Source organism: Melanerpes formicivorus, unplaced genomic scaffold (assembly GCF_026170545.1).
Source record: "Melanerpes formicivorus ecotype bairdi unplaced genomic scaffold, bMelFor1.0.p_v2 SCAF_20, whole genome shotgun sequence".
In the NCBI taxonomy this organism is placed as follows: Eukaryota; Metazoa; Chordata; class Aves; order Piciformes; family Picidae; genus Melanerpes; species Melanerpes formicivorus.
Genome location: NW_027142372.1, coordinates 9145431 through 9157170, shown reverse-complemented (window position 1 = coordinate 9157170; position 11740 = coordinate 9145431). Strand labels below are relative to the sequence as shown.

The window sequence follows — 11740 nt, the reverse complement described above, 5'->3', positions numbered from 1 at the left end:
AGACAGCAGCAGTAGTGGCAGGCTCAGGGTACAAGTGGTGATGTGGTGGGGGATGCAAGAACCAGGAACCAGAGAATGCAGGGAATGAGTGTGCTGAGCTTGGTGAGCTTCCTCCTGTTCCTGTTTTGGGCTCAGCAGCTGTGTTTCTTTGCTTGTGGAATGGTCTCTCAAGAGTTCCTGTGCAGAGACCATTTTTGTCCTGGCCTTGCCTTTGCTGCTGGAGCTGGGACTTGGCTTCTAGTGGAGCCGAGAACCCTCTGACAACCAGGATGGTGCTGATGGCTGTTGTGCTGCAGGGTAAGCAGTGCCAGGCTGGAGCATTTCCACCTCCTGGAGCAGTGATGTTCCTGTGTTCTCCATATCAGCTGGCCATGTCCCTTGCAGATGCCATGTTGTGGTGCAAAACATGGCTGGAGGGAGGTCTGGTGGGGCAGGTGTGGAGTGAAGCCATGTGGGCAGACCAGAGTAACCAACTTCCCATTGATGTTTACCTTCTCTTGGAGGGAGCCAGAAGGCTGGCATGTCCCATCAACACTTCTAGCACTGGTATGAGCTCTGTGCTCCAGTGAGAAGCTTGGGTGCTCTCTGGGAAGGGGATGAAGAATCCATCCTCTAGTGCCACTCTGTGAGATGCAGCCACTGGTGTGGGAAGAGGCTCTACCCTTTTCCTCCCCATCTCTCCAGAGCTCTTCCAAGCTTTGTGGCAGGAGCTGGACCCTCACCAGCTCTGCTGCCCTTGGCACATTCGTAGGACCACTGTGGGGGCAGGCACAGGAGGGGGCTCCACCAGAGGCTGAACAGTCTTCCAGGCCTGTCACTCGCTCCCATCCCTGCCAGCGCCAGCCTTGGAGCTGCTCCAGCGCAGTGCGACTTGCCCTGGCCAGGCTTCGGGGAGCGCAGAGGGAGGGACTCGTGCTCCAAATTTAGCCTGATGAAATGATTGTATTTTTTGTTTTGAGCTCTCTGCTGCCAGCAGCAATGGATCCTGATCTGCCTCCTTCCCTGCTTTCTGCTTTGCCTTGCCCTCCTGGCTCCATCACACACCTGCCGTCCTAGCTCGGAAGAGGACAGTGGGGAGGTGATGGGCAGTGCTGGGTGATGTAGAGCCCTCTCCATGAAGACCGTGGAGGGGCCAGGGTGCAGCCAGGGACTGCTCTGCCAGCAGTGTTTTGTGCTTCATCGCAGGTTCTGCTCACATTCAACATCCCCTGCACCGAGGGGTCTTGGTGGCACGAGAGGCCAGGCTATTCCCAGGGGCTGTGGAGAGCCTCAGGGCTGCCTGTGCCTCTGCCCTGGGCTCTCATGTGTCTGCCCTGTCAGTTTTATCACAGCAATGTGATCCCTCTGGAGATAATTTGCCTGCATCTCTAGGCAGGGAGGGAGGAGATCCCCAAGTCTGAGACACTCTGTGCCATGCTGCCCACTGCCAAGGCAGTGTCTCCTGCACCCAGTCCTGGCATCTGGGGCCAGGTACAAGAGGCAAAGCTCGGAGTGGCACTGACTGTGCTGGCCCTAGTGTGCCTCAGACGTCACCGGGGTGCTGGGTTGCCATGGGGCACCCCATGTGTTGGTGCTTGGCTTGAGAGTGTTGTGCACTCTGTGCACCCTGGTACCCCAAACTGGCACTCATGGGACAGGGGCTGCCTCCTGTTCCCTGGCAGGAGGGACAGGATGGAGCTGGTTGTGGGTGGCATTTCCTGAGCCCAGGATAACTGGGATCCCCAGCCCAGCACGGAGAACTGGGATTCTGGCCGGGCTGGGACTGGATGCCGGCCCCTCTCCAGTGGCTGGGCTTCAGGAGGTGCAGTGGAAATGCTGTTTGGGGAGCAGTGTTGTTCTTAATTAACTGTTTAAAGCGCCCTCAGGCCTCTTTCTGCCTTCAACCCTGACTGTCGGGGCTGTGCCTCCATTCCCCGGGATCTGGAGATGGGAGGGGGGAGGGAGGGGGCGTTCTAGGCGGAGCACTCAGGCTCACATGACAGCACCCCAGCCTGCTCCCCTAGTTTTGGGGCGTCCCCCAGTTCAGACTGGGCGAAGGCCACTGGCCCTGCCCACCCCGGAGAAGAAGAAGAAAGGTGCTTTGTGCCGTGGCCCCCAACCTGCCGGGGGGGGGTAGCGGGGCTCGGAGCCGCCCGTCTGTAGGGATGAATGTGGCCTCAGTGCGAGCATCCCGCACCCCTCGCCCTGCCCGGGGAGGAGGGGGCCGCCATCCCGCCAGGAAGCGCTGGGCGTGGACACGGCTTGTGGGAATGATTTCATTGGAAAGGCCTGCGATATTTTTTCCCCTCTTGTGTGTGGTTCTTGGAGGAGGCTGGAAGTGTATCTGGTGGGGACGGCCGGCAGGAGCCGAGCAGCCGCGCACATCTGGACCCTGCTGCGCCAGCCCGCTGCCCTCCGTGCAGCACAGCCCCTGCCCGCCACCCCCTTGGCTTGCCCCAGCTTCTGTTTAGTTTTTTTTTTCCCCTTTCTTTTTTTTCCCAGGCCCTTGAGTGTACAAGTTTTTGTTTTTTTTCCAGTTTTCTGGGAACTGCAGGCCAAGGGGAGGCAAGTAGGAGCGGGGGCTGCCCAGCTCACCTCTGCACTCCTCCCTGCCCAGACCTCCCTGCTTGGGTTTTTATTTTGTGCTTTTGCCCTCTCTGTTGTCTCTAGTCATCCGGAGCCCCATCCGACAATGATCCTCTTGGTCCCCTTCCTCCTGGCTGGGGTAAGTACTGCTCTGCCTCACCTGCCCACTCTGCGCCCCGATGGGGACAGCCCCAGTGGGGACACCCTGTCACCCAGACCAGAACCCTGCCTGCCCTGTGGGGAGGACAGTGCTGTCAGCAGCTCCTTCTCTCCCGTTCCTGGGCATTAGTAGGAACGGTGGCTGAGCTGCTGCTCCCCATGCTCTGCTGCGTGTGGGGCTGCATCTGCCTGTGATTAGCGTGATCTCTGATTCAAAATCCAGCTTTTTTTCCCCCCCTTTTCCTGGAGGGGTTCCCAGTCTCCCTCAGCTGCTGAATCAGAAATGCTTGTGGTTATTCTTTGGACGGGGGAGAAGTTTGGGATCTAACTTTTCACTTGTCCCCAGATCCCTCCTCTACCAAGCAGGATCCATCCTGCTACTGTGTGTGCCTCCCGGGATGCTCTGCTCAGATCTGGGAGCCAGGAGGCATGGGGCTGGCTGTCCTGCCCCCATGGCTCAAGCATCATGTGCCAGGAGCTTTAGAAAGGTCCCTGTGCCATTCCCAGGGCAGAGGTCCCCTTTCCCCATGGCAAGAGCATCCCTGGGGAGGGCAGACTGGGGTGCTCTTGGGTGCAGACAGGCTGTGCCAAGGAGGCTGGGAGCGGGCTTAAAACTGTGGGGAGCTGGACAGAGGGGGCTGGGCTACTACTGGGATCTCCAAGGACAGGGACTTGATGGTGAGAGTGTTCTGGAGCCTTTGCTCTTATCAGTGAGGAAAGGGGCCCCCTCCACAGTGTCAGCTGGGAAGACTTGGAGGAGGCACAGCTCTGTGTCAGGCTGAGCACCTTAAAGCAGGGATCTCCAGGATGGGTAGGGTCCCTGGGATGGATAGGGTCTCCAGAATGGATGGAGCTTCCTGGATGGGTGGTGTCCCAGGGATGGATGCAGCCCTTGTCATCTGGGGTCTGCCAGAGCCACGGCATGGGGGCTACTTCTTGCAGTTCAGGAGCAGGATGCAGTGAGGAGGGCTGAGGTGGCCAGGGAGGTGACAGGGGAGTGTGCGTGCAGGATGTCCCTGCTGACATGGAGTGGGGCTGTGCATGAGGGCAGTCACACAGCACGTGGAGGGAGGTGTGTGGCATGTGGGGCACTCATGTTGGTGGGGAGGCAGTGAGCATGTGTGGATGTGCACCAGCCACTGGTGAGACGCAGAGTGGCACTGGCAGGCAGGACAAGATGGGGTGGGTGCAGGCACCCAAGAGCTGGCAGGGTGGGGACCTGGGTGTAGGATCACCCCCCAGACCGAGACACATGGTGCCCAGCCATGGGTGGGAGGCTCTTGCTGTTAAGGTGTGCAAATAGCATCAGGAGTGTGTTCTGGGAAGAGGGTGTTTGTGGAAGTGTGTTGGTGCATGTGGGAAGTGCAAGAAGTGTGTGAGGCTATGGCGTAGATGGGGGTCAAGCAGTGATGCTGGTGTGACTGGTGTGGTTGTGAGGTGGGATGCATTGGAGGAAGCACTGGCAGATCCTCCTGGAGGGATGCCACACTTGTGGAGCCCTGCATGTCTGAGGAGGGTGTGTGTGCTGCCTGTCCAGTGAGGTGTATGGCCACTTGTGCCAGCCTGGCAGTGTATTGGTAGGGCCACACTTGGCTGTGGCACCTCCTGCATGCTGGCTTCGAGGGTACTGAAGACAGCCAACCTTCTCTGGAGATGCAGCAGGTTGTGCTTGTTGAAAAAATGCAGGATGTTTTTTATCTTGCCTTTTCCAGGTGAGCTGGGACAGTGCTGGTGGGGGGGTGGGTCAGGGGAACCTGACAAACTTCTGGTGAGCTGGGAAGGGGAGGGTTGTTCCCAGGACTGCACGTCCATGCAGACCAGGGCTCTCCAACTAACGCTTCCTCTCCCTTTTCTCCTAGAGAAGAGACAGGACAATGGGCGAGTCTATTACGTGAACCACAACACACGGACCACGCAGTGGGAAGACCCACGCACACAGGGGTAGGCAGCTGGTGGGGAGAGCAGGGAGGAGGCTTGTGGTTTCAGAAGGTCTTTGTGATGGGCTTTTGAGTGCTGAGAGCTGGCAGTGTGAGGTGGGTTGAAATTACCCCCTAACTGATTTGGAGAAAATCAGGGGGCAGAGCCCTCAGAGGGTCCTGTAAGCTGCAGCTCAGGAGAGCTCAAGGCACCAAGAGCTGCAGGCAGTGCTGGAACCCAGGAGGGTTGGATGCTGAAGCTCTTGGCATTGCGGGACAGTTCTCTGGCTTGTGGGACCTGGCGGTGGAGATGAGGGAGTGAGGGAGAAGACTGTAGGGCTGCCTGGGCAGGAAGTCTGTCATCTTCCTGCAGGGCTTTGCTTGGGCTTCTGAGAGCTCTGGGATGCAGTTCTCCAGAGGTCTGGTCCAGGTCCCCTCTGAGGCCACCTCTCCTGCAGACATCGTGAAGCTGTAACTGTGGCCAGTGCTGGCTGTGGCCAAGAGTACAGCGCAGGCAGGGCTTTTGTCTCGGGGTGCAGACAGGCACTTTCTCATCCCGAGACATGAAACCTTCCTTTTGCCTGGCATGGAGCTGCAAACTGAAGGTGGTCCCCAAGGGCAGCCATTTGGAGAACCACAGTTCAGGGCAAGAGATGCCCAAGGTGCCAGCCCAGTGACCCCTTTCTTGTTGGCAGGATGATCCAGGAGCCGCCACTGCCGCCCGGCTGGGAGATGAAGTACACGAACGAGGGCGTGCGCTATTTCGTGGACCACAACACTCGGACCACCACCTTCAAGGACCCACGTCCTGGATTTGAGTCTGGGTATGTGCTCTTGGACCAGGCTGCACACTGGGAGCTGGGACTGGAGCTGTGTGATTGCAGCCCTTGCCTTCCCATGACCACAATATGGAGTAGTGGTGTGGATCAGCTTTGTAGCAAAGACACTGAGCCCTTGGTTTAGGGCCTCACATTTGAGTGTGACAGAGGCGAGCTGCAGCCCAGAGGTCTTCCTTCTGTCTGGCAGATGATGAGAGTCCTGGGGCTGAGAAGCTCACATTGGTGGGACTGCTGAGCCAAGCCTTGTACTGCTTTTGCAGGAGCAAACAGGGTGGCTCCCCGGGGGCATACGACCGAAGCTTTCGCTGGAAGTACCACCAGTTCCGCTTCCTCTGCCATGTGAGTAGAGTGGTCGAAGGCTCCTCGCAGCTTGGGACGAGCTGAGCCCCCAGGCTGGGTGGGTGGTGGACAGGTGTGGGCAAGGAAAGCCACAGTGCCAGCCTGCACAAAGCCTCACGTCTCTGCCTTGCTCACAGTCGAACGCATTGCCCAGCCACGTGAAGATCAGCGTTTCCCGGCAGACGCTCTTTGAGGACTCCTTCCAGCAGGTGAGGAGGTGTCAGGGCCACAGAGCCTGGGGAGGTGCAGTGCCGTCCCCCGCACCAGCTTGTGGTGACTCTTCCCTTTGCCTCTGCCCAGATCATGAACATGAAGCCGTATGACTTGCGCCGTCGCCTGTACATCATCATGCGAGGAGAGGAGGGCCTGGACTATGGGGGCATTGCTAGGTGAGTGCTTGTGTGCCAGACCATGTGCTGGCCCCTGGGTGGGGCTATGAGTCCCTCAAGGGCAGCATGGGCCAAGGAGTCTGTCCGGCAGCAGCGTTCTGGGTTCCCAGCCCAGGTGTGCCACGTGTTTGGACAGCGGAGCCAGGAAGTGCTGAAACGGGAAACCGTGTTGAGTTCTGGGAATGGTGGAATGGCGAGGAGTGTTCCTGTCCCTGGCAGGGGAACCAGGCTGGGGCTTTCCTGCTGCCCCTGGTCCATGGAGTTGATGGGTTGAGTGGCTTCTGGCAGCCAACAGGCCTGGTGTTCCCTGGTCTGCCCTTGCTTGGTGTGTGCTGGGGCAGACACGGTGGGATGCAGTGGCTCTGAGCCTGCAGCCTCCAGTGCCTGCCCCAAAGATGGCATTACCACACAGCACAGGCTGTGTCTTGGCCAGATGGGGGTCCCAAGTCCCCACCAGCCCCCTCACCTGCTCAGGATGTCTTCCTTGTTCCTGGTGCTGGGCTAATGCTTCCCTCTGCCCGCTGCTCTTGCTCGCTCCTCCTGCGTGTGCTGCTGCCCCTGGCTGTGGTGCAGGGGCTCCTGCTCTTCACCTCTCTCTGTGTCCTGCCAGTGGTTTTACCCTATGGTAGGTTACGTCATGCTGTTCTACCACAGGGTAGAACCACGGACGGGATGCCGGGGCTGCCTCTGCATCTGAGGACTCTCGTCTGCCTGCACGGCCTGGGGAGCAAAGCCAGGATGGTCCCTGTCCCTGTGCTGCTGTGGGCTTGGGGTGGGCTCCTGGGGGAGCCTGTGTGGGCAGGCTCAGGGGGTGTGTGCACAGCTTGAGGTTGTGTGAGCAAGTGTGTGTATGTACAACAGCCTGAGTGGTACCTGCTGGGATCCCTGGTGCTCTGATTGGGGCTTCCAGCAAACAGAGGTGTTTCTTGGTGGTGTCGCCAGAAGCCCTGCACAAACAATGCACTGCACCCCTGGGGTGGAGGACGCCCTCACCAAGTCACACCAGGGCGCCATGCTGGCCCCAGGACCACAAGAAGATAGGTGCCTGGTTTGTGCTGTGGAGGCACACAGCTGTCTCCTCCATTGGGGCACAGCCTCCCTGGGCAGCCTGGCTCTTTGAGCCCCTCATCACTGCATTCCCCCTTCCTGTTGTCCCAGGGAGTGGTTCTTCCTCCTGTCCCATGAGGTGCTCAACCCCATGTACTGCCTCTTTGAGTATGCTGGCAAGAACAACTACTGCTTGCAGATCAACCCTGCCTCCTCCATCAACCCCGACCACCTCACCTACTTCCGCTTCATTGGCCGCTTTATTGCCATGGTAAGAGCCTGAGGTGATGGGGTGAGAGGGAATGGGGAGACCAGGGGAGACAGGACTCTTTTTTTGTGTCCCCACCATGGAGCTGGAGCCTTGAAGGAGACAGAGGTGGTCAGTGGGAAGAGGGGCAGCTCCGCATGTCATGGTTGTGTTCAGCTTGGCACTGTCACCCTCCTTAAAGCTTCATTTTGCTCAGGTGTGGGTCCATGGGAGGTGGGCCACCGAGGGTGGTACTGTGGGGTGATGCATTTTAAATCCAGGGGATGGCCATGGGGCCAGAGGGGACCTGCTTTCTCAGGGACTATGTGGTGGGGGTGGCTCCAGGTCCTTGGCTGCCACCCCAGGTGCTGTCGGGTCTGCAGCTCTGGGGCCTATTTTTAGCCCCAGCAGTGTGAGATTTTCCAGCTGCCCAAGCCCCAGCGTGGCTCCTCCCATCTGTCTCGCCTTCCCCACGGCCAACTTGCTGCAGGTCATCCAGCCCTGGACTGGCAGCAGGGGTGCCAGGGGCTCCCCGAGCCTGGGGAAGGGTCCCTGGTCCGTGGCCCTGCAAGATGTGTCTGGGGTGGTTGAATGCTGCTGGGATCCCCGTGCTGTCCTGCCTTGCCCTGTGCCTTGCAGGATACCAGTAACACCCCAGACTATTACTCACCGCTGGCCGTCCTAGACAAGCGTCTGCATTGTTTTTGGCTCCCTTTGCCTTGGGGCTCCTGGAAGCCAGGGATTCAGGGAAGCCACAGCACAGCTCTGTTTAAACAAGTGCTCTTAATAGAGCTGTGAGGGGAGAAGGAGACGGGGTGGAATTCATAGTGGGGAGGGGAGAGGGGCTGCCAGCACAACGCACTGGGCAGTGCTGCTGGGGGAAGCCAGCTCCTTCCCACTGTACTTCCCAGCCAGGACTGAGTGCCATAGCTCAGGGATCCCAGGAGAGATTCCCTCTTGCCCCATGGCTGCTGCTGTGCTGGAACATCATCTCACCCCCTGGGTCTATCCTGAGGTCCCATGTGACCCAGCATCACCTCCCTACCACAGGCTCTGTACCATGGGAAGTTCATTGATACTGGCTTCACGCTGCCCTTCTACAAGCGGATGCTGAACAAGCGGCCCACGCTGAAGGACCTGGAATCCATCGACCCCGAGTTTTACAACTCTATTGTCTGGACCAAGTGAGTGCCCCATGCTCCCTCCTGGCCGAGGCCTGTCCTGCTGCAGGGGGCACAGCTCTCCCTCTCTATGGCCCCTCGCTGCTGTGCATGTCCCCATCCCGTGTCCTCCTGCAGGGAGAACAGCCTGGAAGAGTGTGGCCTGGAGCTGTACTTCATCCAGGACATGGAGATCCTGGGCAAGGTGACCACCCACGAGCTGAAGGAGGGTGGTGAGAGCATCCGGGTGACAGAGGAGAACAAGGAGGAGTACATCATGTGAGTGTGGCCATCCTGAGGCCCCCATGGCTGCAGGGCAGTGGTTTGGGAACATGGGGCTTGGGATGTGGTTGCTTTCCGGGTCTACGTGGCCTGTGACAAATCTGAGCTGGCGTGGCTGGCTGAGCTGTGCTGTGGTCTGGCTTGCTGCTGGCTGGGCTGCTGCCAGAACTTTCAGGAAAGAGGAGAGGGGAGAGAGGGTGAGAATTCTCTCCCTGTCCTATGGCTGAGCTGGCTTGGGGGTGCCAGGAGCATCTTCTGCTGATGGTAGACTCTGGGTAGAGGACATGGTTTGTACCTCTTGATATTCTGATGGCTGTTGGCCTGTGATCAGGGCTCTCCTCTGCTCTCAGGTTTGAAAGAGGAGAGAGAAACCCCCTAGTGGGAATTGAGAGGAGCCCCTGCCCATGCACCTCTGCAGCTCTCAGGGACCTCCCCACCAGTGGAATGGGTGGTGGTGGCTTCCCCATGCTGGTTCAGTGGTGGTCACTGCCTGCTGACCACCATCTGCCGTTCCAGGCTGCTGACAGACTGGAGGTTCACACGGGGTGTGGAGGAGCAGACCAAGGCTTTCCTGGATGGTTTCAATGAGGTGGTGCCGCTGGAGTGGCTGCGGTACTTTGATGAGAAGGAGCTGGAGGTGAGCTGGTGCCTTTGCTGGTATAGGGAAGTGGAGATATTGGTGCTTCTGGGAATGGCACATGGTGAGAGCAGAGCACATGGGCTTGGCTTGCACCCTCTGCTCTGCTGATGGGGGTACCCTCCCAGTTGGTCAGGTCTCTGGGGTGGTAGCAAGAAAATGTTTTGGAGGTGAAGAATTCCTCCCAGACACCTCCAGTACCCTGTGCTGGAGCCTGCGCCCTGTGAAGCCTGGCACTGAAGGGGTCAGTGCTCCAAAGTGTGGGCACAGGGCCCCTTTTCTGTCCCGCTGCTGACTGTCCCCTGTCCCTAGCTGATGCTGTGCGGCATGCAGGAGATCGACATGAATGACTGGCAGAAGAATACCATCTACAGGCACTACACCAAGAACAGCAAACAGATCCAGTGGTTCTGGCAGGTCAGTCCCAGTGCCACCTGGGATCATCCCTTGCCCGTGGTCTGGGGTGGGCAGGGCTGGCACAGGGCAGGCAGCCTCACAGGGTGTCAGGAGGAATAAAATACAACGGTGAGCACACCTTCAGCAAACAGCATCTGGCTGTGGCTGGCAGAGTAATGGCCAACATGATTCTGCTCTGCTCTGAGCAGGGTGCTAGGAGAGGGTGATGCATCATAGACCTGTGTCAGTTAAGGCCACACTGCTCCATGCTGGCTAGGCCAGAAGGGTGTTGAAAATGTCTCTGAAGGAGGGCAAAGCTAAAACTGGGCAGAGTGGCCCTTTGGGATGGCTCACCCCTGAGGATGCAGGACTGGAGGTGAGGGTCGGAGGTTCCTCTCAAAGGTGGCTCTGGGAAGACCTGATTTTGAGGACAGGGGGTGGTGGATTTAAACCAGAAGGAGATTTAAACTGGGTGTACAGAAGAATTTCTTCACTGTGAAGGTGGTGAGACACTTACCTGGGTTACCCAGAGAGGTGGGAGTTGCCCCATCCCTGGAACCATTCCAGTCAGATTGTTCGGGACTCAGCAACCCACTGTAGTTGCAGATGTCCCTGCTGACTGCCCAGGGGTTGGACAAGGTGACCTTTAAAGGTCCCTTTCTACCCAAACCAGTTTGTGGTTCTCTGACCACTTCCCCCATTGTGCTGCACCACCATGGTCTGTGTCCAGGCCCAGCTGGCCAGAGGATGTGGGATGTTGGTGGCAGGAGCCATGCTGCAGGATTGTGCCCCCAGCTCAGCCAGGCTGTGGGCTTGGGGGTGCCGAGGATCCCACTCTCCTGCCACATTGTTACCATAGGTGGTTAAAGAGATGGACAACGAGAAGAGGATCCGGCTTCTGCAGTTCGTAACGGGGACCTGCCGCCTGCCCGTTGGGGGCTTTGCGGAGCTCATTGGTGCGTGTTCCACCTCCACCTGGCCATGGGGTCCTGGGGGGTGGGACCTGGCTGTCCATGTCTCCACTGCAGAGAACAAGGCAGCAGCCATGACTGAGCACTGTGACTGAATCCAATGGCAGGCTGTGCCCTGACAAATTCCTTAGCCATGAACTGTGTCACCAGTCGCTGTGCCAGTCTGGCTTCTCCTCTTGTGTTGAATGAGATTTGAGTTATGATTGAATTTTGAGCTTTGTGCCGTGAAACCCCTTCTCCAGACAGCCACACCATGGCATTATCCTGCTCTCATCCTTTAATTTGCTGCTTTTTGGGGCCTGTACCAGCCTTTCCCTTGCATTCCTGGAAGCTGTATCAAGCTAACCAGCTAACTTAGCTCACTTCTTTATTCTTGCTGGCATATTAACTTTTCTCCCAGCTCTCTGGAACCTCTCCAGCATTCATAATCTGTTAAAAAGCAACCTCAGTGACTCAGACTTCCTGAGCCAGGTTCTTTCAAACCGTTGGATGGACCTGCTCAGTCCTGTGGGTCTGTGGATAGATCCATTGTAGCACTTGGTATTTAACCACCCTGCTTAGACGCTGTGCTGTTACCTCTCATCTGTGAATCAGCTTTTCAGCCTCCTCCTTTCCTGTTGCTCACAAACCCTCCCTGCAAAGGGCTCAGAATGAGCAGTGAGCTGCTGCAGATTTATGCCCCACTGTGTCTCTGGGATCACAGGGGTTTGTGGTGTGCGATCTGCTGCCTGACGGTGTGTCAGAGGGTTGGCTTTTTGAGCTCCTGGTCATGTAATGAGCTTTGCTGTGCTCG

General features: G+C 58.0%; 1 protein-coding gene across 4 annotated transcripts in view; it reads left to right on the top strand.

The window, feature by feature from the left end:
- Positions 1-11740, top strand: part of WWP2 (WW domain containing E3 ubiquitin protein ligase 2) — a 43880-nt gene that overhangs the window by 30697 nt on the left and 1443 nt on the right. For all 4 annotated transcript variants that reach the window (XM_068150693.1, XM_068150694.1, XM_068150696.1 and 1 more), the window contains 12 exons: positions 2650-2704; positions 4584-4665; positions 5336-5464; positions 5740-5818; positions 5956-6027; positions 6119-6207; positions 7366-7525; positions 8552-8685; positions 8800-8940; positions 9460-9580; positions 9893-9997; positions 10836-10932. In XM_068150693.1, coding sequence (XP_068006794.1) covers positions 2650-2704; positions 4584-4665; positions 5336-5464; positions 5740-5818; positions 5956-6027; positions 6119-6207; positions 7366-7525; positions 8552-8685; positions 8800-8940; positions 9460-9580; positions 9893-9997; positions 10836-10932 — 1264 coding nt within the window. The remainder of the gene's footprint in view (positions 1-2649; positions 2705-4583; positions 4666-5335; positions 5465-5739; positions 5819-5955; positions 6028-6118; positions 6208-7365; positions 7526-8551; positions 8686-8799; positions 8941-9459; positions 9581-9892; positions 9998-10835; positions 10933-11740) is intronic.